We start from the raw sequence: 24,691 nt of genomic DNA, 5'->3' as shown, positions 1-24,691 counted from the left end.
CTTGCCCTTACTGATCACCATCTGAGATGTCTGAGATTCTGCAAGCATTAGAGTTTGGCCACAGAGAACTAGCCCTTCACATTTATTTTGCCCTTTAGAAAACACTGATATCAGTTTAAAATAGTGACATGTCTTTGGATCCCACGTGTGCTATATAAAGAAACATCTAAATGGGCACTTCCATGTCTCGTGGTTTTAAAAATGTTTTAAATGTGGCTACGTGAACCTCCTTCTAGCCGACTGCTGTCTTCAGAAGAGATACACGTTCACTCCTCATCCCTTGGGAAGGCCCATCAGATTTCATCTCACTCATCCCACTGCTAACATGAGCAGAAATCTTACCCTACACCAACTTTACAATCCATCAGGAGAATCCAGCAATCCCACTTCCAGGTATATACCCTCAAAAAGTCAAAGCGGTGTCTCGAGGAGATATTTATACATCTGTGTACAGAGCAGCATTATTCACAATAGCCAAAAGGTAGAAATAGGCCAAGGGTCCTTCAACAGGTGAATGGATAAAGAAGATATGGTATATCCATATAAGGAAATATTATTTAGCCTCAAAAACAAAGGAAATTCTGACACATGCTACAGCGTGGATGTACCTTGAGGATATTATGCTGAGTGAAATAAGCCGGTTGCAAAAGGACAAACACTGTATGATGCCACTCCTATGAGGAACTGAGAGCAGTCAGATTCAGAGACAACAGAACAGTGCTTGCTGGGAGCTGAGGGAAGGGGAATGGGAAGCGAGTGTTTAATGGGGACAGAGTTTCACTTTGGGAAACAGTTCTGGAAATGGAAGGTGGTGATGGTTGTACAACAATGTGAATGAACTTAATGCCACTGAACTGTACACTTAAAAATGATTATGTGTATTTTTCCACAATTCAAAAACCAGGAAAGTTGAGAGCCAGCTGGCTCTCCCCTTCAGAATATATCCAGATGCAGCTGCTGTTCCCCGGTGCCATGGCTGTCAGCCGAGCCCAGGTCACTTCTTTCCTAGACCAGAGCCCTAGCCTCCAAGCTGGTCTGCTTACCCCATCTGTCCACTCTCAACAAGCAGCCCAAAGCAGTCCTTTTAAAATGAGGTTGGGTCATATCACTGCTCTGTGCAAAACCTTGCAAAAGTTCCCCAGTGGAGTCAAAGTAAAAAATCCAAAGTCCTGACAGTGACTCGCAAGCTCCCCCATCTTTCTGTCCTCCTCCCCAACTGCTTGTTCACTCTGCTGCGGCCCCACTGGTCTTCCTGCCACTCCCTTGATGTGGCAGACACGGGCCAGTGGTCATCTCTGCCTGGAACGTCCACCACTCCAGCTGTCCACCCGGCTTTCTCATCTCTCCCACGTCTTGCTCACGTACCTTTATGAAGGCAGGGATGTTTGTCCTCCTCACTCATATAGTCCTTTTGCCTAGAACAGTGCCAGGCACATGGTAGCCACTCAAAGATATTTGTTGAATTAATCAATAAATACAAGGATTGTTTCTAAAGTCAGAAACATTTGTCAGAACCAGAACTTGTAGCAGAGGAGCAGGTGGGTGCTTTTGACAAGGCTGCCACCTAGTGGCTGGATTCCTTGACAGCCTTCTGGGGGTTCCACAACCTTTCACTTGACCCTGGGGCAGGCAGGGAGGACCACCACCTGCACACAAGGAACCTCCTCATTCTCTAAAAACCACACCACTGTGTAACATGAGATATACACAAAGGACACCTCAGGGAGAAAAAGAAGAATAAGAACTGGAATCCAGGCCAGGCGCAGTGGCTCATGCCTATAATCCCAGCACTTTGAGAGGCCAAGGCAGGAGGAGCCCAGGAGTTCAAGACCAGCCTGGGCAACATGGCAAGACCCCGGTGGTGTGCACCTGTAGTCCCAGCTACTCGAGACCTGGGGCAGGAGGACTGCTTGAGCCCAGAAGTTGGAGGCTGCAATGAGCTATGATTGCACCACTGCACTCCAGCCTGGACAACAGAGCAAAACTCTTTGTCTATAGAAAAAAAAAAAAAGCATTCAGAATTCTTTTTTGGAATTCAGATAAGTGAATAATATTAATGAAGGAAAACCAATTGGAAAAAGTGGATGTTCCATATGGAAACCTGGGGTGGGCACGGGAGAGAAAAAGTCAAACTGGTTTGACCTTTCCAAAGCCAAGGTTCCTGGTCTAGATAAAATAACCATGCTCTTCCTATGGCTATTGTGAGCATGAATAGAGACAGCAGCTCAGAGAAGCCGGCACAGTGCAGGCAGGTGGCAGGGCTCGAAAATAGTAGTCCCTTTTGTGATTTTTGCTGTGTTCTTGCTATTGTTGGAGCAAACTTTGGCATAGCCCCAGAGAACAGCATAAGGCCTGGAAACCAGAAACTGGAAATAGTCTTGAAAAGAATGAAGAAGCTCATGCCTCCCCATTCAAGCAGTTCCAATACCAGCCATGACAGATGGCAAGTTGGCGCCCTAGGCAAGGCTGAGACAATAATATAATTATTACGATCAAAAGATTACATGATTTCTCCTGGAGTAGATTTCAGGGATTCTCCCTGAGGACAGATCAGCTCCCAGGAAAGGGTGCAATAAAATACAGGCTGACTATAGGTTTAATTCTTGTGAGTTCAAAATCACAATACTGTATTAAAATTTCATGACAAAAATCTTTCTCAAAATTAATACAACTGAAATAAAATACAGATAATACCATGCTATGCATCGTAGAAAAGTTGTCCCCAAGTCAAAAGTACAAAAACTAAGTCTTGCATGGCATAAAAAGAATTCTGCCCCCTTACAAGTCTAATATATAGTTGATTTCCTCTGAAAGGAAATTTCCTCTGAAAGGAAATCAACTATATATTGCCAGAAGTCCCCCAATTTCCTTTAATTTTATTCTTTTTCTTCACAGCTGAGCCTACAGAAAATTGCTTTAAGTCCAGTGAGCATCTCATTTCTAACACACTAAATAATTTCCATCTTTGTATCGACTGTATTTTTTTTTTTTTTGAGACTGAGTCTCACTGTGTCGCCCAGGCTCGAGTGCAGTGGCACGATCTCGGCTCACTGCAGCCTCCACATCCCAGGTTCAAGAGATTCTCCTGCCTCAGCCTCCCAAGTAGCTGGGATTACAGGCTCCTGCCACCATACTTGGCTAATTTTTTTCTATTTTTAGTAAAGAAGGAGTTTCGCCATGTTGGCCAGGCTGGTCTCCAAATATCTCAAGTGATCCGCCTGCCTCGGCCTCCCGGAGTGCTGGGATTACAGGCATAAGCCACCCCAGCCGGCAGTATTGAGATTTTAAAACCCAAGCTTATTACTACAGGGTGAGTATCCCTTATCCAAAATGCTCAGGACCATAAGTGTTCTGGATTTCTGATTTTTTATTTTGGAATATTTGCATTATACTTACCAGTTGAGCATCTCTAATCCAAAAATCCAAAATCCAAAATGCCTCAGTGAGCATTTCCTTTGAGCATTATGTCAGTGCTCAAAACATTTCAGATTTTGAAGCATTTGGGATTTTGAATTTTTGGATTTGGGATGTTCAACCTGTACAACTGGTTGCTGTAGTCCCAACCAGCACTTTCATTTTCCTGGTTTTCACGCATGTAAAATAGACAAAATGCAATCAAATATTGAAATGATTACCGAAACAATACCATACAACTGCAGAGGTGATAACACCTACAACAGAGAGGCACCACATAACACTGCTCCTAATGGTCTGTCCTAATAGACTGGAATTCACCTATTCCAAATGAGGCAGTCTGGGGACAGTATGACAACATACAAAAGTATCAGCTGTCCGAAGGTGCTACAAAAATGTTGAGGACTACTGACATTTAAAAATAAAAGCTCTCGGTTGGGTGTGGTGGCTCACGCCTGAATTCCCAGCACTTTGGGAGGCTGAGGCAGGTGGATCACCTGAGGTTGGGAGCTCGAAACCAGCCTGACCAACATGGAGAAACCCGATCTCTACTAAAAGTACAACATTAGCCGGGCGTGGTGGCGCAAGCCTGTAATCCCAGCTACTCAGGAGGCTGAGGCAGGAGAATCGCTTGAACCCAGGAGGCGGAGGTTGTGGAGCGCCATTGCACTCCAGCCTGGGCAACAAGAGCGAAACTCCATCTCAAAAAATAAAATAAATTTAAAAAAATAAAAGCTTCAGAAACAAAATGTAATTTTCAAATTCAACCCTATTAAGTCAAATAATTTAATTTCACTTAAATGAAGTAATTGACAAACAATTTGTATAACTAGGAGAATAATAACTGTCACTTACATTTCATTACAGTCTATATAAAGTATTCACAGACCTTTTTCCCAACATCACTGTGTAGTAGATATGTAGTTATTTCCTTCCTTTGACAAATAAAGGATGCCAATGCCCCTTGGGGCATGGGAACTTGTCTACTTTAGGAGCCAATATGAAACCAAGGTCTTTTCCTAGAATCCTGTGCAAAGGAGCAGATGCTATAAGCAAACAATAAAAAAAAAAAATCCACCAACAAATGGCTAAAGAACACTACAAAAGGCAAGTAGAAGAGGAAGGATTTTGTGAAGGCAAAAAAAAAAGTTTAGTTTATATTTATATTGTCTAAATTTATGTTGTATTTACCTTCTTTTTAATATTGTATAGCAATGTATGCATATGTTTAAAATGTTCAAACAGCACAGGAAAATCTAAAATGAAAAAATTTTCCTCTGCCACTTTCAATTCTGTTAACTCTCCTCAAAGATAATCATTCTGACATCCTTCCAGGAAAAAAAAGTTGATTTTAATAATTAATATATACTTCTAAAACCAAAACCAAATTAAGGTTATACCATATGCACCATATTATTTTCCCCACTTAGTAATGTATCTTGGAAATCTTTCCCTATCAGTACACACAAATCTACTGTATTCATTTTCATGCCTGTATACTATTCTACTGCACCAAAATCACATTGTTCAACCAGCCCTGTATGAATACATACTTAGGTTGTTTCCCATATTATACTATTATAAATAATCATGCAACTGAACTTGCTCATACATGTTGGCATCCTTTTCCAAGAATATCAGTGACCACTAAGTGCTAAATAATAGAAATGCTTGGTTAAAGATTAAATTAAGATTTAGATAGATATTACCAAATTGTCCTTGTGCATCAACCATATGTGGCTCCTTATACCCTTAATGACACCAGAAATAATAAACTGTTTTAATTTTTGCTAATGTATTAGGGGAAATTATATATCTAATTGTTGTTTTGCTTTATTTATTTATTATTTATTTATTGTGAGACAGGGTCTCACTGTTGCCCAGGCCGGAGTGCAGTGGCATGATTTCAGTTCACTGCAACCTTCACTTCCCAGGTTCAAGTGATCCTCCCACCTCTGTCTCCCAAGTAGCTGGGACTACAGGTGCACGCTTCCATGCTTGGCTAATTTTTGTATTTTTTGTACAGATGGGGTTTCACCATGTTGCCCAGATTGGTCTCGAACTCCTGGGCTCAAGCGATCTGCCCACCTCAGCCTCCCAAAGTGCTAGCTAGGATTACAGGCGTGAGCCACCTCACCCAGCCTTGCTTTACATTTCTTAAGTAAGGATTAGTATCTTTCCACTGGTCATCTTGTATTTTTCATGGGCGCTATATATATATTTCCATTATATTATTTTTCCTTTTCTTTCTTTCTTTTTTTTTGAGACAATCCTCCCACCTCAGCCTCCCAAGTAGCTGGGACTACAGGCACGGACCCAGCTAATTTTTATTTATTTATTTTTGTAGCAATGAGGTCTCACTATGTTGCCCAGGCTGGTCTTGAACTCCTGGGCTCAAGCAATCCTCCCACTTGGGCCTCCCAAATTGCTGGGATTATAGGCATGAGCCACCACATCTGGCCTATTTTTCTTTTTCTTATTGATTTGTATAAACTCTTTGTAAATAATCATTTTGTTACATGTATTGCAAATAATTTCTTCTTTTTGCAAAGAAGTTTCTTATATTTATGTAAGTACATTTTTCATCTTTTCCTTTATGACTTCTGTGTCTGTTCCAACTTAGAAAGGTTCTTCCAAGGCCAAGACTACAAATTAATTCTCTGATGCTTTCTCTTTGTAGTTTTGCAGTTTCATTTTTTAATATTTAAATCTTTAATCCTCTTAGAATTTGTTTTGATGGGAGCAATGAGATAGGGATCCAGCTTTATTCCTTCCTACTTACTCGGTCACATTTTTGAGTGAATTATCCACCGTGATATGAAATGCCACCTTTCCCCTGTACTAAATCTTCCAGTGTATTCTGCACTTTGTCCACCGTTCCACTGAGCTGCCTAGCGCCTCTTCAGTTCCAGAATGCCTAAGGTTAATCCCCTGATTACTATTTTCAGGATTTTCCTGGTTACTCTAGAATATTTATTCTGCTAGGTCAGGATTTCTCAGCAGCAGTACTGTTGACATTTTTGGGCAGGACACTCTCTGCTGCAGGGACGGTCCTGCGCATCCTAGGATGTTTAGTATCTTTGGCTTCTACCCACTAGATGGCAGTAGCAGCCCCGAGTCATGACAGCCAAAAAAAAAAAAAAAAATGTCTCCAGACATTGCCAATTGTTCCCTGGGTTGCAACTGGGCGGGGGGCGAAATCGTCCCCCATTGAGAACAAAGGGTTTTAGATAAATTCCAGTTATTTTTCCAGTTACATTTCCACTCCCAAATTCCCACTGATATTATAATCGAGATGAAAATGAATTCTTAGAATAATTCAGACATCCTTATTATATTTTATATGTTGTACTAATTAAGTTTAATCTTAATTCTATTTAATCTTCCTATCTAAGAATCACATCTATGCTTTCACTTATTTATGTCTTCTTTGAAGGATACAAGACTTCTCCTTCAAAAGAGTTTTAAGATATTTTTATATAGATGCTCACACTATTTATTTCTAAATATTTTGCCCTTTCATTCCTTTATAAATAGAACTGTTTCTCACATTATCATCTTTTCTAGTCACTGGTAAGAAAGCTATTGATGGCCGGGCGCGGTGGCTCACGCCCGTAATCCCAGTACTTTGGGAGGCCACGGTGGGTGGAACACGAGGTCAGGAGATCGAGACCATCCTGGCTAACATGGTGAAATCCCATCTCTACTAAAAATACAAAAAATTAGCTGGGTGTGGTGGCGGGCACCTGTAGTCTCAGCTACTCGGGAGGCTGAGGCAGGAGAACGGCGTGAACCCAGGAGGCGGAGCTTGCAGTGAGCCGAGATCACACCACTGCACTCCAGCCTGGGCGACAGAGCGAGACTCCATCTCAAAAAATAAAAATAAATAAAAAAATAAAGAAAGCTATTGATATATTATAGTCTACAACTAGCCACATACAGAACTCTTATTGTCTGTAATAGAATTTCAGAAAATTCTAAGACACAATTTTCAGGAAATTCAAAGCATACAATGTTATTATCTGATTACAATCATCATTTTGTTCCCTCATTTCCAATATTTATGTACTTCTACATCTCTCTTATCTTACTACCTTGGTTAGTATCCACCGAAAATTTTAGATGACTGGTGATAGCAAGCAACCTTGAATTATCTTTGACTTTAATGGGAATCGCTGGCTTTTGTTTGTGACACATACACATCATTAAAGAAGTCTCTGCACATGTATAGTCTATCAAGAGTTTGTTGTTAAATCAGAAAGATTGTTAATTGTGTCAAATGTGTGTTCTGTATCTATAGAAATAACTGCACAGTTTTTCTTCTTTGGCCTGTTAATATGGTATGATAGATTATATTCCAAAATTTCTTAATATTCATCCATTCTTGGGTGGCATAAATTCACTTAGTTGTGATGTACACTACTGTTCTTTTAATTTATTGTTGAATCCTATGTGCTTATATTTTGATCTCAAATTTTTTTTATTTTTATTTATTTATTTATTTGAGACAGAGTCTTGCTTTGTCACTCAGGCTGGAGTGTAGTTGCACGATCTCGGCTCACTGCAACCTCCACCTCCCGGGTTCAAGTGATTCTCCTGCCTCAGCCTCCTGAGTAGCTGGGATTACAGGCACCCACCACCACGCCCAGCTAATTTTTGTATTTTCAGTAGAGATGGGTTTTCACTATGTTGGCCAGGCTAGTCTTGATCTCCTGACCTCATGATCCACCTGCCTTGGCCTCCCAAAGTGCTGGGATTACAGGCATGAGCCACCGTGCCCAGCTGATCTCAAATTTTTATATTAATATTTGATCATGGGATCAGTCTTTTTTTTTTCCTTTTCCACACTTTATATCATTTATTAATGCAGTATACATTAGATCTAAAATCTGCAGTTTCTAAACACACCATGTTAAATCTTTCAGATCCTTCTGCAGTTTTAAGTTATTTCTACAGAGGTACCTTGAAGTGAGTGAATAACACATTCTATAATTCCTGAAAATATAGTACAGAGTGAAATGATTTAAATATAATTTAGGCACATGTTGATTATGAAAATAGATAATCTCTCAATACAATACTTCTCTGTCTTGGTAAAAATAATAAAGCAAAGAAAATAATTCATTTCTGAAGTTGCTTTCCTTCACTTGTAAAGGTCTGATCTCCTCCCACTATGCATATGTGCCCTTTACTGTCAAGGAAAGCTTTGCATATGTAGATATAGAAGAATAGGCTACATAAATACTAACGATGTGTCATTCTCCCAAAGGAGACAAAAGTGGTTTTCAATGATTCCTTGCCTCATGTTGATGAGTCTGTAGAATTCAGAACCCTGTGGACACAGCTAATATCCCTGCTCTTGGGGTAGATGTAAGGACACCAGGTCATGGGTAGGGAGGTACAGGCCCTTCCTCTACTGTTGCAGAGAGAAAATGACTCAAGAAAATTGGGCTAAATTTTATTTAAAAAAAACAAAAAAACAAAAAAAAAACAGGCTGGGCGCCATGACTCATGCCTGTAATCTCAGCACTTCGGGAGGCCAAGGCAGGTGGATCACGAGGTCAGTAGATCAAGAACATCCTGGCTAACATGGTGAAACCCCGTCTCTACTAAAAATACAAAAATTAGCTGGGCGTGGTGGTGTGCACCTGTAGTCCCAGCTACTCGGGAGGCTGAGGCAGGAGAATCGCTTGAACCCAGGAGGCGGAGGTTGCAGTGAGCCAAGATTGCGCCACTGCACTCCAGCCTGGCAACAGACTGATACTCTGTCTCAAAAAAACAAAAACAAAAACAAAAAGTAAAAAATGTAAGTAAAAGAATCATAGGTGCTGACTGATTGGTGTTACATCTTGGACCAGCCAAATGCCTTTATTTTTACTTTATATATATATTTTTTGGTGGCTGTAATCAAATGTATGTTTAAAATTCCTCATTCCCCACTGTAGGGTTCTAGCTGCAATCATATTACATTGCCTTTTAACAGGCAACTCTACCATATTCATTCATATTGTGTAAGCTTTGACTGCAGTAGATCTGGATTTAATATCTATTTCTAAGATGGCCCTATGTAAACTATTTGGTATTCAAATTAAATGAATATTAATGATGCACCTTGGTTTTTTGGTTTTGAAGTATCTTCCTATGCTTGTGCTGATTGTATGAGAAAACTAGGCTAATAGTGTGAATAGACAGAATTGCTTGGTCTGGTGTTGAGTGGAACTTGCCTAGAATGACATTCTGAGAAATGCTCATTTATAAGTGTTGTAGTGATAGGTAAGCTCTTCCTCCATCCGGAGTTCCACTGTACCTTTGGAATGACAGTGATGTACAACGATGTCTTTCTTTCCACTCTGTCTCAATCAGTAAGGACTGGATATTACTTTAATTTAGCTACTGTTTTGTTCTAAAAAGTAAACATTATAAAAATGAACCTGAAGAGTCTTAGGGAGTCCGATCTTACCATATTCATATGGTGTGACAGGTATTTAAAGAAGGAGGCATCACTAAAGCTATTTATAAACCTGAACAACCTTTTCCAAGTTTTCATAAAGTTTTTACAATTTAAATATCCATACTGCATCTAGTATTCAATAAATATAATTGCATATGTTGTGCTTTCCATAAATTAAAATCCTCAAATGCATCTCAAACCAAGATGGTATTTCTACATCATGCCTATTTGCAAATATAATAGATACTATTCCTGGTCATAAAACCAGGTAAACCCCCCTACCCTGTTCAAAAGGCAGCAACATCTAGTTTCCTTATATCTATTAAATGAGTGCTTTTCTGTTAAAAATCAGAATATGGAAAAAAAAAGTCAGTTTTTTCCCTTATGCACCACTGAGAACAAGCATAATCCTCTAAATTTTTTTTTTAAATTTCCTTACAGTGTTATTTCTTCTAGACAACTGAGTGGGTGGAGAAAGAAAAGTGATAAGGAAAACATTTGCATCTTGTACATCTTCCTCCAGCCCCTAAAATTCTCCTCTAACACTTTGTGACATGTGTAGTGGTGTCAGCATCTCTTCAAATCTAGCTCCCTTCATGTTGGACCTTCTCAGGTTGGCTTCTTGAAGATCACACCCAGACAGATCACAATTCTCTAAATCAGTTCCTGCCAGAGTTGCTCCTCTGAGGTTACAGTTCTTCAACTTTGCATTTAAGGTAGTCACTCTCAGGTTAATTCCTGTTATCTGACTTCCTTCCATATCCACACCTTTCAGGTTAGCATCTTCTAAACTGGCTTTAAGACCAGAAGGATACTCAAAATTACACAGTTTCAGGGATGCTCCTTCTACATTAGAACAGACCATCTTGACTCCCTGGAGATTTGCACAGTCACGCCCTGATCCAGAGAGATCAGCTTGTTTAAGATTTGCACAGCAAAGATTTGCATGTGCAAGATTGCAGCGGCTTAAACTGGCCATTCTGAAGTTAATGTATCAAAGGTCCAAATGAGAAAGATCAGCACCACTGAAGTTCAAACCTTGGCATCGCAGTTCTGACTTGATTGGAGTTGCTAGCAAAAATCAGACAAATTCCTTTCAGGATATTGGTGAATGATCCTCCGGTGGGCCATTCTTTATTGCCACTTCTAGGTGTTCAATCAATGAGTCAATACCAAAAAATCTTGCTTCTTCTAACATATCCAATAAATTAATGCCATCATTTATAATAAGCTGTCCATGACGCAAGCAGTTCAAAATGGGTTCAAAGTACTCAGGACTTCGGTCAATTAAGAAAGCTCCTCTGTGATCTTGCTTATTTCCCAGACATCTTTGTCCTTAAACATGTGGGCCAGATACTATCAGGTTCTTTATTCACTAAAGTGCTCTGTGTGGTTGTAAAGTACCGCCCTCCAACATTTAATGTTAGCCTGTCTGTGTGGAATCCTGACAATCCCTCAGGTGGTTTAGAATCTGTCTGAGGATCAATAAATGGCTCTCCTTCACACACAAACAAAACATCATCATCCCTGATCAAAGCAGTATCATCAATCAGTCCACCTTTCCCATTATACACACTGGTGGCTTTGATGCCGAGTTTACTGCTGGCCACAGAAAGCAAATCAGATAAAGTTCCACATATAGCAACCACCTTTCCGTTCTTGGGGCTGCCGTTCAGGAACAGGGCCACCCACCTCATCATGCTGCCCCCCACTGGGTCCTGAGTGAGCCACCACCCTCCCACCTGATCCTCCTCCCACCTTTTTCCCCTTCCGCCCTTCCCCTCCCTCCACCCACTGGGATTCGCCTCCTTTCACCACCTTCCTGCTTTTGGGGACACACCACACACACACAATTTGTCCCACACACGGGACTCGGCTGGTCCTCATTCCCACCCTGCCCCTAGGCTCCTCCCAGTCTGTCTTTTTTTGAGTGGGGCTTTATTAACTTTTGGAATCACTGTTAGGCTGGCTTAATAAAAATAAATGGTACTTTTGTTTATTGTATTTTAAAAACCAAGTGTGTGTGTATGTTTAGTACAATATCAGTATTTACAATGGTAAAGCCATTATATAGAAAAACCAGGCCATTCCCCTTATATCCAAGAAAAAAAAGCCATGTATGGTCTTCACAGATTCAACTTTTTAAAAACCGATAAATTAAAATATACCTTTTGAGATCTAGCCTGAATGTGACTTTTACAAAAAGAGCACAAAAATTGTAAGTGTACTAGCCCTTCGACACATTAAAAATTAATAACGATGTATTTCAGTTATTTTTCCAGTCTTAGACAATTTAGCAATACACTGAGGGCTGCACTGTAAGAGTTAGACCATGAAAGCTTAGAGTTATTATCTATATGCACAAAGAGCAAATTAAATAAATTCTTTGATATTTCATGTTTCACATGCTCTGAACTCAAATATAATGATTGAAAAACCCTTTTCTGATTCTCAAAAAATGAGTAACACTGAGAAGGTTCACAGCTTCTAGCTGCCACTGCCGTCCAAGCCACTCTGAGCAGCCTTCCACAGCTGCTGGGCGAGGCTCTTCCCAGCTTTCCATAGGGTTCAGTACAAATATTAGACACCCACCTTTGCAAGGGATCGACAGGGTTCATTCATTCCTCTAATGCATTCTGTATCAAGACAGCCCCAGAACATACGCCGCCCTGCCTGAATGTCAGAAGGATTTCACACATGCACGGTGACAAATGGACCTCTGAAGGGACCAAAGAAACCACAGCACGCCCAGGTACCTTTTGTTTCTCATCGGTCTCCCCACTCTAGATGTAAACTCCCTGTGGGCAGCAACATCGTCTGCCTAAAACAGTTCCGGCCCAGGGTAAGTGGTCAAGAAATATCTCACGAGGGAAGGAATGGATGGGTGATGGGTCACTGAAGTGCCTCCATGCGGCCAGGACTGATGGCCTGCCAAGCCCACCTGCCCGGTCCCTCCTACCTGTGCCGCTCCTCAGGCGGCTCTCCGTGAGCTCCGAGATGGCTCCGGAAGTGGCGGTCTTCTTCAGGCGAACCACCCCCGATGTGGCGGTACTTCCTGGCTTGTTGAGCGTGTCCTCACTGCTGGCCCTCTTGAGCTGAGAGAGTTGGAGGGAAAGAGAGAGGATGAAGAGGTGGTTTTCAGGAAGGAGCGCTATAAACAAGCAGAGCATGGGAGCTGGGCTATGTGCCCAGCAATCAAGATACAATAACAGCACTTTGCATGATACAGTGAAGTGAAAAAATGCAAAGCTACACAAACCTGTTTCTGTCATAACAGGTCCGAGTATGATCTCCCATGACTGTTTCAAAGAGCAGCGTAAGACTGTGCGTGAAGAATACCATCAGGTCACACTTCAAGTAATGAGCCTAAAAAAATGTGGCTGGGCACAGTGACTCACAACTGTAGTCCCAGAACTTTGGGAGGCTGAGGGGGGAGGACTGCTGGAGCTCAGGAGTTCAAGACCAGCCTAGGCAACAGTGAGACTCTGTCTCACTAATTTTTTTTTTTTTAATTAGCTAGGCATGGTGACACCCAGGAGGCTGAGGTGAGAGGATTGCTTGAGCCCAGAAGTTCAAGGTTGCAGTAAGCTATGATTGTGCCATTGCACTCCAGCCTGGGTGACAAAGCGAAACCTTGTCTCCAAACAAAAATTTTAAATAAAAAATAAATCTGCTCTCCTGGTGGGGGAAAAAAAGAATGGGAACCAATGAAAAAAGAACTGGGAGATGCACAAAAGGCAGGGTAGGGCAATGCACAAGAAATTCAAGGTCAACAAAAAAAGGCTCATGACATAGGCCAGGAGGAGGTGGAGGGAGAGAAACAATCTGAGTATCTGCTGTGGCCTCACCACCAAGCACTCTGTAGATTATCTCACACAGAAAATGTGTTCAAAGGTGAGAAAGGAACTTTCTTGGAGGCTGGAAGACAGAAGAAAGCAGCGCCCTCTGTTCTGGCTTTGCTTTCTTCCCTGTCATGGGACAAACATTTGCTAAAAGGTGCTGAAGTCTAAGAAAGGAGACTCCTAAGTGATCCACACTTCAGGCCCAGATAGATTACATTCAACATTAATGAGAAAAACCACAACTAAATTCTCTCAACCACTGTTGAGTCTTCATGAAAGAAGGCTCTGGAGAGGAACAGTGCCAGAACACTGAAGAAGGCAGCTGCCCAGAGCCATCTAATGTATCTGACATCCAGAGCACACAGTATGGAAAAGCCCTTAAATCAATGTGGACGTGCAGTGGGCAAGCCCCGCCCATCACACAGGCTGAAGGGAAAAGCCCTGCTCCATCCTACTCCACTGGCTTTGGGGTCATTTACTGAGAGTTAGAAGTTTAAATATTTGCACAATTTTTTAAAGTTTCCATCTTTGCATCATTTAAATTTCAGGGTGTAACTACCCTCACCTCACCATAGTTTGAAAGTGAATAAACACCAATACCAAGTGTTGGTGAGGCTGTGAAGCAACTGGAACACTCATGCCCTGTGAGTGGAAGTGTAAACTGGCATAACTGCTTTGGAAAGTGGCAGTATCTACTAATGCTAAGGCTGGAAAATAGAAGAAAGCAACACCCTCTGCTCTTGCTTTGCTTTCTTCCCTGTCATGAAAGGGGTAGGACAAACATTTGCTGAAAAGCACTAAGTCGAAGAAGTGAGACTCCTAAGTGAGCACAGCACAGTCCCCTGTGACTCAGCAATCCCATTCCTAGATCTGCACCCAAGAGAAGCGAGTACATAGGTCTCTCAAAAGAATGTTCATAGCACCTTTTTTTAATAGCAGCCCAAAACTAGGACAACCCAAATGTCCTTCAACAGAAAGAATAAATGCAATGAGAACTACACAGCAAATAGGAAAAAAATGAATTACTGATATACTAATAAATGAGTGGCTGTCCCAGGTATTATGCTAAGTGAAAGAAGCAGACACAAAAGAGTATATACTGCCTGATTCCACTTGTATTAAGTTTAAAAGCTGCACAATCAAATGATGGTAATATAAGTAAGAATAGTGGTTAACTCTCGGGGAGTTACAGCCGAAAAGAAACCTTCTGGGGTGCTGGAACGTTCGACATATTGACAGGGTGGTGGTTACACAAGTATAAACAAATATAAACATGCAATGAGCTTTATAGCTAAGATTAAGATTACTGTACTTTATGGACTTTATTGTAAATATGCTGTGCTTCATTAAAACAGAAAAAGAAAATTGGAGTGAAGGAAGTTTGCAATTTAGGCAAAGTCCTAGTTCCACTCCTGCAAATACTAGCCTTCTGGGTTTTTTCTCTTTTTTGTAATTTTTAAAGCTTTACTGTGCTAAAATAAGCATAATATAAAATTCACCATTTTAAGTGCACAATTCAGTGGTATTAAATACATTCACCATGTTGTACAACCATCACCACCATCCATCTCCAGAAACTTTTACCACCACAAATAAAGTCTACTCATTAAACAGTAACTCGCCATTGCCTTTTAACAAAACGGATGATGGTAGAAGTCTTTTTATTTTTTTAGAGACAAGGTCTTGCTCTGTTACGCAGGCAGGAGTGTAGTAGTTCAAACGTGGCTCACTGCACCCATGAATTCCTGGGCTTTCCTGCCTCAGCCTCCCAAGTAGCTAGGACTACAGGTGCACAACACTACGCTTGGCTAATTTTTTAAAAATATTTTTGTAGAGGTGGGATCACATGGCCAAGCACAGTGGCTCATGCCTATAATCCTAGCACTTTGGGAGGCCAAGACGGGCAGATCACCTGAGGTCAGGAGTTTGAGACAAGCCTTGTCAACATGGTGAAACCTCATCTCTACTAAAAATACAAAAATTAGCCAGGTGAGTTCGAGATGAGCCTGGTCAACATGGTGAAACCCCATCTCTGCTAAAAATACAAAAATTAGCCAGGTGTGGTGACACACGCCTGTAATCCCAGCTACTCGGGAGGCTGAGGCAGGAGAATCGCTTGAACCTGGGAGGTGGAGGTTACAGTGAGCCGAGATCACGCCACTGCACTCTAGACTGGCAGACAGAGCAAGACTCCATCTTAAAAAAAAAAAAGAGACAGGATCTCACTATGTTGCCCAGGCTGGTCTTGAACTCCTGGCCTCAAGCAATCCTCCACCTCAGCCTCCCAAATGCTGGTATTATAGGTATGAGCCACCACTCCCAGCCTGATGGTAGATGTCTTAATATTAGCCACGCAATCTTGGTCGAGATTTGAAAACAAATTATTAACTTTAAAAACAAATAATTCACATTAAAAGGATGATTTGTGTGCAACTCCAGTTACTAGACGTCAGCATAAACACATTTTCTTTTTTCTTTTCTTTTTTTTTTTTTTTTTTTTTTTTTTTTGAGACAAGAGTCTCACTCTGTCGCCCAGGCTGGAGTGCCGTGACGCGATCTCGGCTCACTGCAACCTCTGCCTTCCTGGTTGAAGTGATTCTCATCCTCCCAAGTAGTTGGGGCTACAGGCATGTGCCTCCACACCTGGCTGATTTTTGTATTTTTAGTAGAGACGGGGTTTCATCATGTTGCCCAGGCTGGTCTCGAACTCCTGATCTCGGGTGATCCACCTGCCTCAGCCTCCCAAAAGCGCTAGGATTACAGGCGTGGGCCACCACGCCCGGCCCATGATCACATTTTCTGAACAACAGCACAGTCCCCTAATTTAGCAACTGGACTGTATTAGTCTGTTCTCATGCTGCTAATAAAGACATACCCAAGACTAGGTAATTTACAAAGGAAAGAGGTTTAGTTGACTCACAGTTCCACATGGCTAGGGAGGCCTCACAATCATGGTGGAAAGCAAAGGAGGAGCAAAGTCACATCTCACTTTGCTCTTGGTAGGCAAGAGAGAGCATGTGCAGGGGAACTCCCCTTTATAAAACCATCAGATCTCCTGAGACTTATTCACTATCATGAGAACAGCATGATTCAATTACCTCCCACCAGATCCCTCCCGTGACATGTGGGGATTATGGGAGCTAAAATTCAAGATGAATTTTGGTTGGGGACACAGCCAAACCATATCATGGACCAAACATGACACTTGAGTTAATCCAGAAGTTACATTACTGCCCTTCTTAAAGGAACTCTGTAATGGTCTTTCCACTTCCCATCTCAGAGTAAAAAGCATCCCTTCACTCAAGCTCTCCAACCTCTCAAACCATCCATCAGGTCACCTGTATAATACATGTTTAATATTAAATGACCATAGTCTATAATGTCGGTAGCTTTTTCTCAATAGAGAAAAACTATTACTCACTCTTCCAAGAAGCACACTCAGGTGCCTCCCTGGTCCCCAAAGGAAAATCAATTCTGGTTTGAAACTTTGAAAACTCCCTAGATGACATCTCAAATGAAAAAGGGAAATCACAGTGGTTAAGGGAATTCTTAACACAATAATGCAAGCCATACACACTGGATTCTGCTTTTCCCCTATCTGATTCTCTGACATTTCTAAAATCTGCAAGTCTGACTCAAAGTACAGAATTTTCAAACTCTACAGCAAAGGCCAAGAGAGGAAGGGCTCTCTGAAACCCAGATAAACCAGGAAATCCAACAAATGAGAGCACTCCTACTGGGAACAGAAGTGAAACCCCCTCGGAGATCCCACCACAGCCTCCATCCCCAGCCACCACCCCAGAGCAGCAGAGGTAGAGCTTGCCCTGCCCCCTTCCATAAGGGGTTGGTTCCTGGGACTCAAGGTCTTGGTGAGATGACAGCTGGAGGCAACACAGGACAGCAGTGGGCAAGCAGTGGGAGTTTTGCCTTTGGGGCACTGCAAGAGGACCTGGCACGGTAACAGAGGTGGCGCCAGTCATGATAAGAATGGGGTGAAGCAGTAGCAGTGACCGGGGGGAAAGCACAGGTAGCTGCAGCACCACGCTCAGGGCTGGAGGGTCTCTGGTGGGGAGTTAGCAGTAAGTGCTGCATCGCAGGGTTTGTTTTTGTTTTCAAGGGTGGGGAGGGAGTGGGAGATGCAAAAGAAGACTTGGGATCTGGGATCTCTATATAGGAGGTTCCCAGCAATCACACAGGAAGGAGGCAGCCCAGGGAGTGGTGAAGGGAGCGGCGCTCCTTCTTCCTACCTATATGACCCAGGGACTGATGCTGCAGTTCTTCAATTCTAAAATGGAGAAAACATTTCAAGGCCAAGGCAAGAGAATCACTTGAGGCCAGGAGTTCAAGACCAGCCTGAGCAACATAGTAAGACTCCATTTCTACAAATAAACTTTTTTAAAAATTAGTGGGGCGTGGCACTGCGTGCCTGTAGTCCTAGCTACTCAGGAGGCTCAGGTGGGAGGATCGCTTGAGTTTGAGGCTGCAGGGAGCCATGATTGTGCCACTGCACTCCAGTATGGGCAACAGAGAAAGACCCTGTCTTCCGCCACCCCCACCAAAAAAAAAAAAGAGAAAGCAATTGGTGTATCTCTAGAGTTGTGCCCTTAGTTAAAAATTTAAAGCATTTTATTAAGAACATAAATGCTGGAGGCTCTCATCATCATCTTCATCATCACTGCAGCTGTTTTCCTAGTGCCCCTCCATGGTGGTTCTCCAGGCTGGTGGCAACAGAAGCATCGTTAGATTTTTACAAACAAAACTTTGGAAGGAGGGCATGAAGTATCATGCTGTATTAGGAATCGGGCAACTTGTGAGCCCTGGAGCCCTGGAGCCCTGGAGCCCTGGGGAAGTTTGGATCAGGTGGCTCAGTTTCCTCACCTCCAAAAGAGAATTTTTTTTTTTTTTTTTTTTTTTGAGACAGTCTCACTCTTTCACCCAAACTGGAGTGCAGTGGCGCAATCTCGGCTCACTGCAACCTCCGCCTCCCAGATTTGAACGATTCTCCTGTCTCAGCCTCCTGAGTAGCTGGGATTACAGGCACGTGCCCCCACACCCAGCTAATTTTTGTATTTTTAGTAGAGAAGGGGTTTCACCATGTTGGCCAGGCTGGTCTCAAACTCCTGACCTCAGGTGATCCACCTGCCTCGGCCTCCCAAAGTGGCAGGATTACAGGCATGAGCCACCGTGCCTGGCCACAAAAGAGAAGAATTTGAATCACCTAAGATCCTTCTCCCTGTTTATGTCCTAAATTGCTATGAGACTGCATATACTTATTAGGCTTAAAGAATTTATTGATCAGTGTCACTGCATATTGTGCACATGTACTCAGAGCACAAATAGCAGAGAATACAAAAATACCCCACGCTGTCTGGGCTGATTAGTTGAAGAAGGAATGTGCTGATGCCTTCACGATCCTGCACTGACTGTACTCATCACGCCTTCTGTTTAATACACGTAGTGGCTGCTTTTTCACCCTCCTCGCATCAGAAAAACTGCACCATTAAGGGCCCGTGGTAAATGTCAAATATCGTACTAACCAACTGATTGTAACCTCCACTTCAAACATGCTGATTTTTGACCACTGATCCTAAAACAGACTTTATATTCATTCCACAAACATGGAAATGCCACCACTCATAGCCTAGGGCCTGGCTGCAGCAACATTTCACATGGAAAAGAATGTGAACAATGGGTCCTGAGCAGAGGGTGGGGCTCCCTTCCTCGCCCCCCTTCTCCTCTCCCCTTCTCCTCCAGCCAGCTCACCCACAGCGAAAGAGCCCTTAGAATATGGGGCCACCTAGTATGTTAGCTGTAAAGGCTGAAGGGGATTCCAGCCATCCAACAGCCTTTCAATGAATCCTGCAGTGAGATAAAGTCCAGATTTCAGTGCCAGGAGGAAGTGGGCGGGGGATGCGGACGTCCTGGGGAGAGAGGGGGGCACTCCTCCTGGGATGCCATGCTCCTAGGGAGACTGCAGCAGCCCTCCACATGTATGTGGGAGAGGGAGGGGAAGACTGGCAGGAGAAACGGCTCCAAAAACCTCCCTCCCTTCTTGTCACTGGGCCAGGGCTGCTTCTATCGGGCTTGTGGCTTCTCCATTCCTGTCCCTCTCATCCTGAACACTATAACTCAGCTAAGCTTTACCAAAAACCCACTAGAGGCTGGACGTACATCTTCAGCCTATGTCCACTTAGAAGATCTGTATGCTTTGCATATGGCATGAATGTCAAAGTGAATCAGGAGGCCCTGCTGATCAGAGTTAACCACCTAAAGAGGAGGTTCCCATACAACCAAGCAGAACACACTGAGGACAGCACTAATCTGCAGAGAAACAAATGTGGAGAAAGCCCAGGAGGGGCTGGGGGAGTCCCAAGACCTCACAGAAGAGGCCATGATTCGGTTTTTCTCAGGCAGAGAGGGCAGTGAGGCATTCTGGAGGGGCGGGTGTTTTCCACAGCACCACCAGGATGAAGACCAACAGGAGCCAGGAGGCCCCCATCCCACATCACAGGGGTTGGGACAAAAGCCATGTCACGTGGCAGCACAGTTTAGTGGCCAAGGGCTGAAAATACAGACCACCTGGGTCTGAATCCTGGCTCTGCCAGTGCTTAGTGTGTGACCTTGGGCAAATCACGTCCTCTCTGTGTTTTGGTTTCTTCACCTAAAAAGTAAGTATAATCATGGTACCCATTTCAGAGTGTCGCTCTGAGGATTAAACAAGTTAGCCATGCAGTGTGCTTAGGATAACAGTGTCTGACACAGTATGCATTGAACAGACACCAACTATAACGATAACAAATGAAAATCATCATTATTGTTTTTACTATTGTTATCCTGTAAAAACTAAATTCAAATTCAGGCAAGGAGGAGGAGGGAGGAGGGGAGTGTTTTTAGGAAAAGATGAACGCAATGCAACGGGGATTCCAGAGAGTACAATAGAACATCAAGCAAGTCATCAACCTCTCTGAACCTCAGGCTCATCTTCTGGTAAATCCATCCAAGAACAATATTCAGTAAAAATCTATAGTGTGCCTGCCTGTGATGCACCAGGCACAGCTAGAGATAACACACATCAGCCATTGTGTTCCATTTTGTGAGCCAGCCACACCCAGCTGACTCTGTCTCCTCTTGGACGGGGGGATTTTATGCTGCACTGTGGGTAGATGTGGTCCTGTCCTTCCCAGGCAACAGGATAAATATGACGTGCTGCAGGCCAGTGCTGTGCCACCTCCCTCCCATAGGGCATGGAGTTTGGGTAGCAGCAAAGCTTTCAAGGGGAGCACTTCATTTCCCCTGTACCTTCCACAAGGAATTCCATTTGAAAAAGACTGGTAGCTTAAAAGGTTTCCTGGGGGTAGGACATAAAGACAAAAAACTGATCCCACGTGTCCTTCAAAACAAACAGCTGAAGGTAGCTACTCTTACTTTGTCACTGCTTTTTGGATGCAACATCAAAGGGAAAGCTACCAGTCTCAGTTACTAATTCTTGCTCCTTCTCTATTCACCACTGCATTTTTGGCTTTGTTTCCTAGCCACAGCACCACTTGAGATTTCTGGCTTGCTCCAGAAGATCCTATGAAGGTGTGCACTTCGGTGCTGCTTTGTTATTTAGTAAGTATCTTCACTAACAGCTTCACTGATATTTAAGCTGCCAACCACCTGTATAAGAAAGGGTATAAAAGGAAAACGTTTAAATGCCTCACAGATTAAAGTAACTAAGAAATTCCTCTCCATTTCACAAAGATGCAGAAAAGAATTTGTAGCCCTAAAATCATCAGACATAACATAATCTGGTCATTACTGGTGGATAACATGTTATGGTTGGACACTGCTTCTCAAACTTGAGCAGACATCAGAGTCACAGGAAGGGTTTGTTAAAATGCACCTTTGTCCTGCTCATAGTGACATGGGAGCCTTAGGATCTGCTCAGCACATTCCTTTTCTGCTGAAGCAAGCTTAAGCCAATGTTGCATCATTTGCAACCAAGAGGCCCCAATTAATAGACCTGGGCCTCGCAAATGGCACTGCAGGTTCTCTTCCTTCTGGACTGTGCTCAGATACCACAAGGAGGGTTTACAGGAGTGTCTGCACCCTCCCTGGGCGCCCATGTCCCCAGCCTCTGCACCCTGCTTTCTTTCACTGCTCCTTCAGTTCAGGCCAATGTTGAAAGTCAGGTATTTAGACACTTCTCAAAAGAAGACATTTATGCAGCCAACAAACATATTTTCGAAAAAAAGCTCATCATCACTGGTCATTAGAGAAATGTAAATCAAAACCATAATGAGATACCATCTCACACCAGTTAGAATGGCGATCACTAAAAAGTCAGGAAACAACAGATGCTGGCGAGGCTGTGGAGAAATAGGAATGCTTTTACACTGTTGGTGGGAGTGTAAATTAGTTCAACCATTGTGGAAGACAGTGATTCCTCAAGGATCTAGAACCAGAAATACCATTTGAGCCAGCAATCTCATTACTGGGTATATACCCAAAGGAATATAAATCATTCCACTAAAAAGACACATGCACATGAATGTTTATTGCAGCACTATTTTCAATAGCAAAAACTTGGAACCAACCTAAATATCCATCAATGATAGACTGAATAAAGAAAATGCGTCACATATACACCATGGAATACTATGCACCCATAAAAAAGAATGAGTTCATGTCCTTTGCAGGGACATGGATGAAGCTAGAAGCCATCATTCTCAGCAGACTAACACAGGAACAGAAAACCAGACACTGCATGTTCTCACTCATAAGTGGGAGTTGGGCAGAGAACACATGGACACAGGGAGGGGAACATCACACACCCGGGTCTGTTGGTGGGTAGGGGGCAAGGCGAGGGAGAACATTAGGACAAATACCTAATGCATGCAGGGCTTAAAACCTAGATGACGGGTTGATAGGCACAGCAAACCACCATGGCACCTGTATACCTATGTAACAAACCTGCATGTTCTGCACATGTATCCCAGAACTTAAAGTAAAATAAAAAAATAATAATAATTCAAATTAAAATTTAAAAAAAGAAAGTCAGGTATTCAATTCTACTTTGGGTGGATTTGTCTCAGTGTTCCTGTTTTGACCAGTGAAACCCTATCTATCTATTTACTATAAAGCAAATATAGTGAGATGCTAACTGTAGGAGCTAGGTGGTGGTCATGGTGTCTGCTGTGGGATCCCCTGTACTACTGTAGAACCTCCCTGTGTGCTTACAAATTGTCACAGTAAAATATTGGGAGGGAAAATTACTTGCTTTTTTGTCCACCACCATTTCCTCTTTTTCTCTTCTGTTCTCTGACTTCCTTTTTAGTATTTTTCTTCTTCCCATACCATAGGTGGAAAAATTAAGGTCAAATCAGAGGAACAGAACCAGGGCTGGAAAGGCCAGGCTGGCTACATTTCTTTCTGCTGCTCCTTCCCTCAAGCCCTATCATTTTCCTGCACAGAATCAGGCCTGGAGAGGACAGGAATCGGGAAGGAGAGCAGAAGGCCCCTAATATGCGCGTGGTACCAAGTGCAGAAAAAGTTATTCAAAACATTAATTTTAAAAATTAACAATACAACAATAAAAAAATTTAAAACGATACAGTATAACAACTATGTATGTGGCAGTTACATTGCATGAGGTATCATAAGTAATCTAGAGATGACTTAAAGTATATGGGAGGATGTGTGTAGGTTATATGCAAACACCCTTTATATCAGGGACTTGAGCATCCATGGATTTTGGTATCCACAGTGGGTCCTGGAACCAATCCCCCAAGGATACCAAGGAATGACTGTATTTGCTTTTCCCTGACATTTTCTCTTTGGAACAAGTTTCCAAAACATGAACCTATCGATGGGAGAAGTGTCCAGCATCTCATTCATTGTCCTTTGGAAACATTCTTATGCTTCTTCCGGCCTTATTTTATATTTTTTGTTTTTATTTTTTTTTTTGAGATAGAGTCTCACTCTGTCACCCAGGCTGGAGTGCAGTGGTGCGATCTTGGATGACTGCAACCTCCGCCTCCCAGGTTCAAGCAATTCTCCTGTCTCAGCCTCCCAAGTAGCTGGGACTACAGGACTATGCCACCATGCCCAGCTAAGGCTAATTTTTTTTTTTTTTTTTGGTAGAGACAGGATTTCACCATGTTGGTCAGGCTTGTCTTGAACTCCTGACCTCAGGTGATCCATCCACCTCAGCCTCCCAAAGTGGCATAAGCCACCCTGCCCAGCCGAGGCCTTATTTTAAACACTGCTTTTAAAAATATTTCCATATTCCAGCAGCTCTAATGGTCTGTTATTGTGGAATGTATGTATTCATTCAAAAATCTAAGTTTATATGTTGCTTATTGGATATAGAAAAAATAATAATAAACATAAAAATCTAAGTTTAAAGTGTGCTATTAGGTTGAAGATAATAAAAACAAAAATAATGGAAATGATGTTTGAATCCAGGATAATAGAATAATAAACAAAATTACACATAGGATGCTTTACCCACATTTACTCCTTATGGCAAAGAAGGTGTTACCTTCATCTGAAAGACAAGGAAGCACAAGCTCAGGGCAGCTACACAGCTTGCCTGAAGCTTCACAGTGGGGAAGTGGCAGAGCCAGGATTCCAACTCAGGCCAGCCCCACGCCCCCAAGCTCCTCCTGTTCCATCAGACTGCCAGAAAACAGGTGTGCTCATCATTCAATAAATACTGAGTGCCTACCAGGTAGCAGGTACTCTTCTAAGCCCTAGGGACAGAGCTGACGACAAAAAAGAAGCATACAGTCCCTGCCCCCGGGGGCTTACTTTCCAGCCATGAGAAGACAGGCCATAAACAAGCAGGTGTGTGCAATGGCACCAAGAGCAGAGAAGGAAAACAAGGCAGCAGGAAGAGGAGGATGGAGGTCAAGGGCACTTCCTATAGAGGCACCAGGTGCTTTCCAGGCAGAGGGAGCAGCAAACACAAACACACTGCCGCAGGAGTGCGCCTGGCAAT

The 24,691-nt window shown here is 42.7% G+C and overlaps 1 protein-coding gene and 1 pseudogene across 6 annotated transcripts in view; both read right to left on the bottom strand.

Annotated features, from left to right (window-relative positions):
- Positions 1-24,691, bottom strand: part of SPECC1 (sperm antigen with calponin homology and coiled-coil domains 1) — a 305,733-nt gene that overhangs the window by 191,789 nt on the left and 89,253 nt on the right. For all 6 annotated transcript variants that reach the window (XM_054536298.2, XM_054536299.2, XM_054536302.2 and 3 more), the window contains one exon: positions 12,825-12,960. In XM_054536298.2, coding sequence (XP_054392273.1) covers positions 12,825-12,960 — 136 coding nt within the window. The remainder of the gene's footprint in view (positions 1-12,824; positions 12,961-24,691) is intronic.
- On the bottom strand, positions 10,259-11,562 carry LOC103889576 (BTB/POZ domain-containing protein KCTD9-like; annotated as a pseudogene).

This window comes from Pongo abelii, chromosome 19, assembly GCF_028885655.2.
Source record: "Pongo abelii isolate AG06213 chromosome 19, NHGRI_mPonAbe1-v2.0_pri, whole genome shotgun sequence".
In the NCBI taxonomy this organism is placed as follows: Eukaryota; Metazoa; Chordata; class Mammalia; order Primates; family Hominidae; genus Pongo; species Pongo abelii.
The sequence above is the reverse complement of the archived record's forward strand: the minus strand, read 5'-3'. Positions and strand labels throughout refer to the sequence as shown.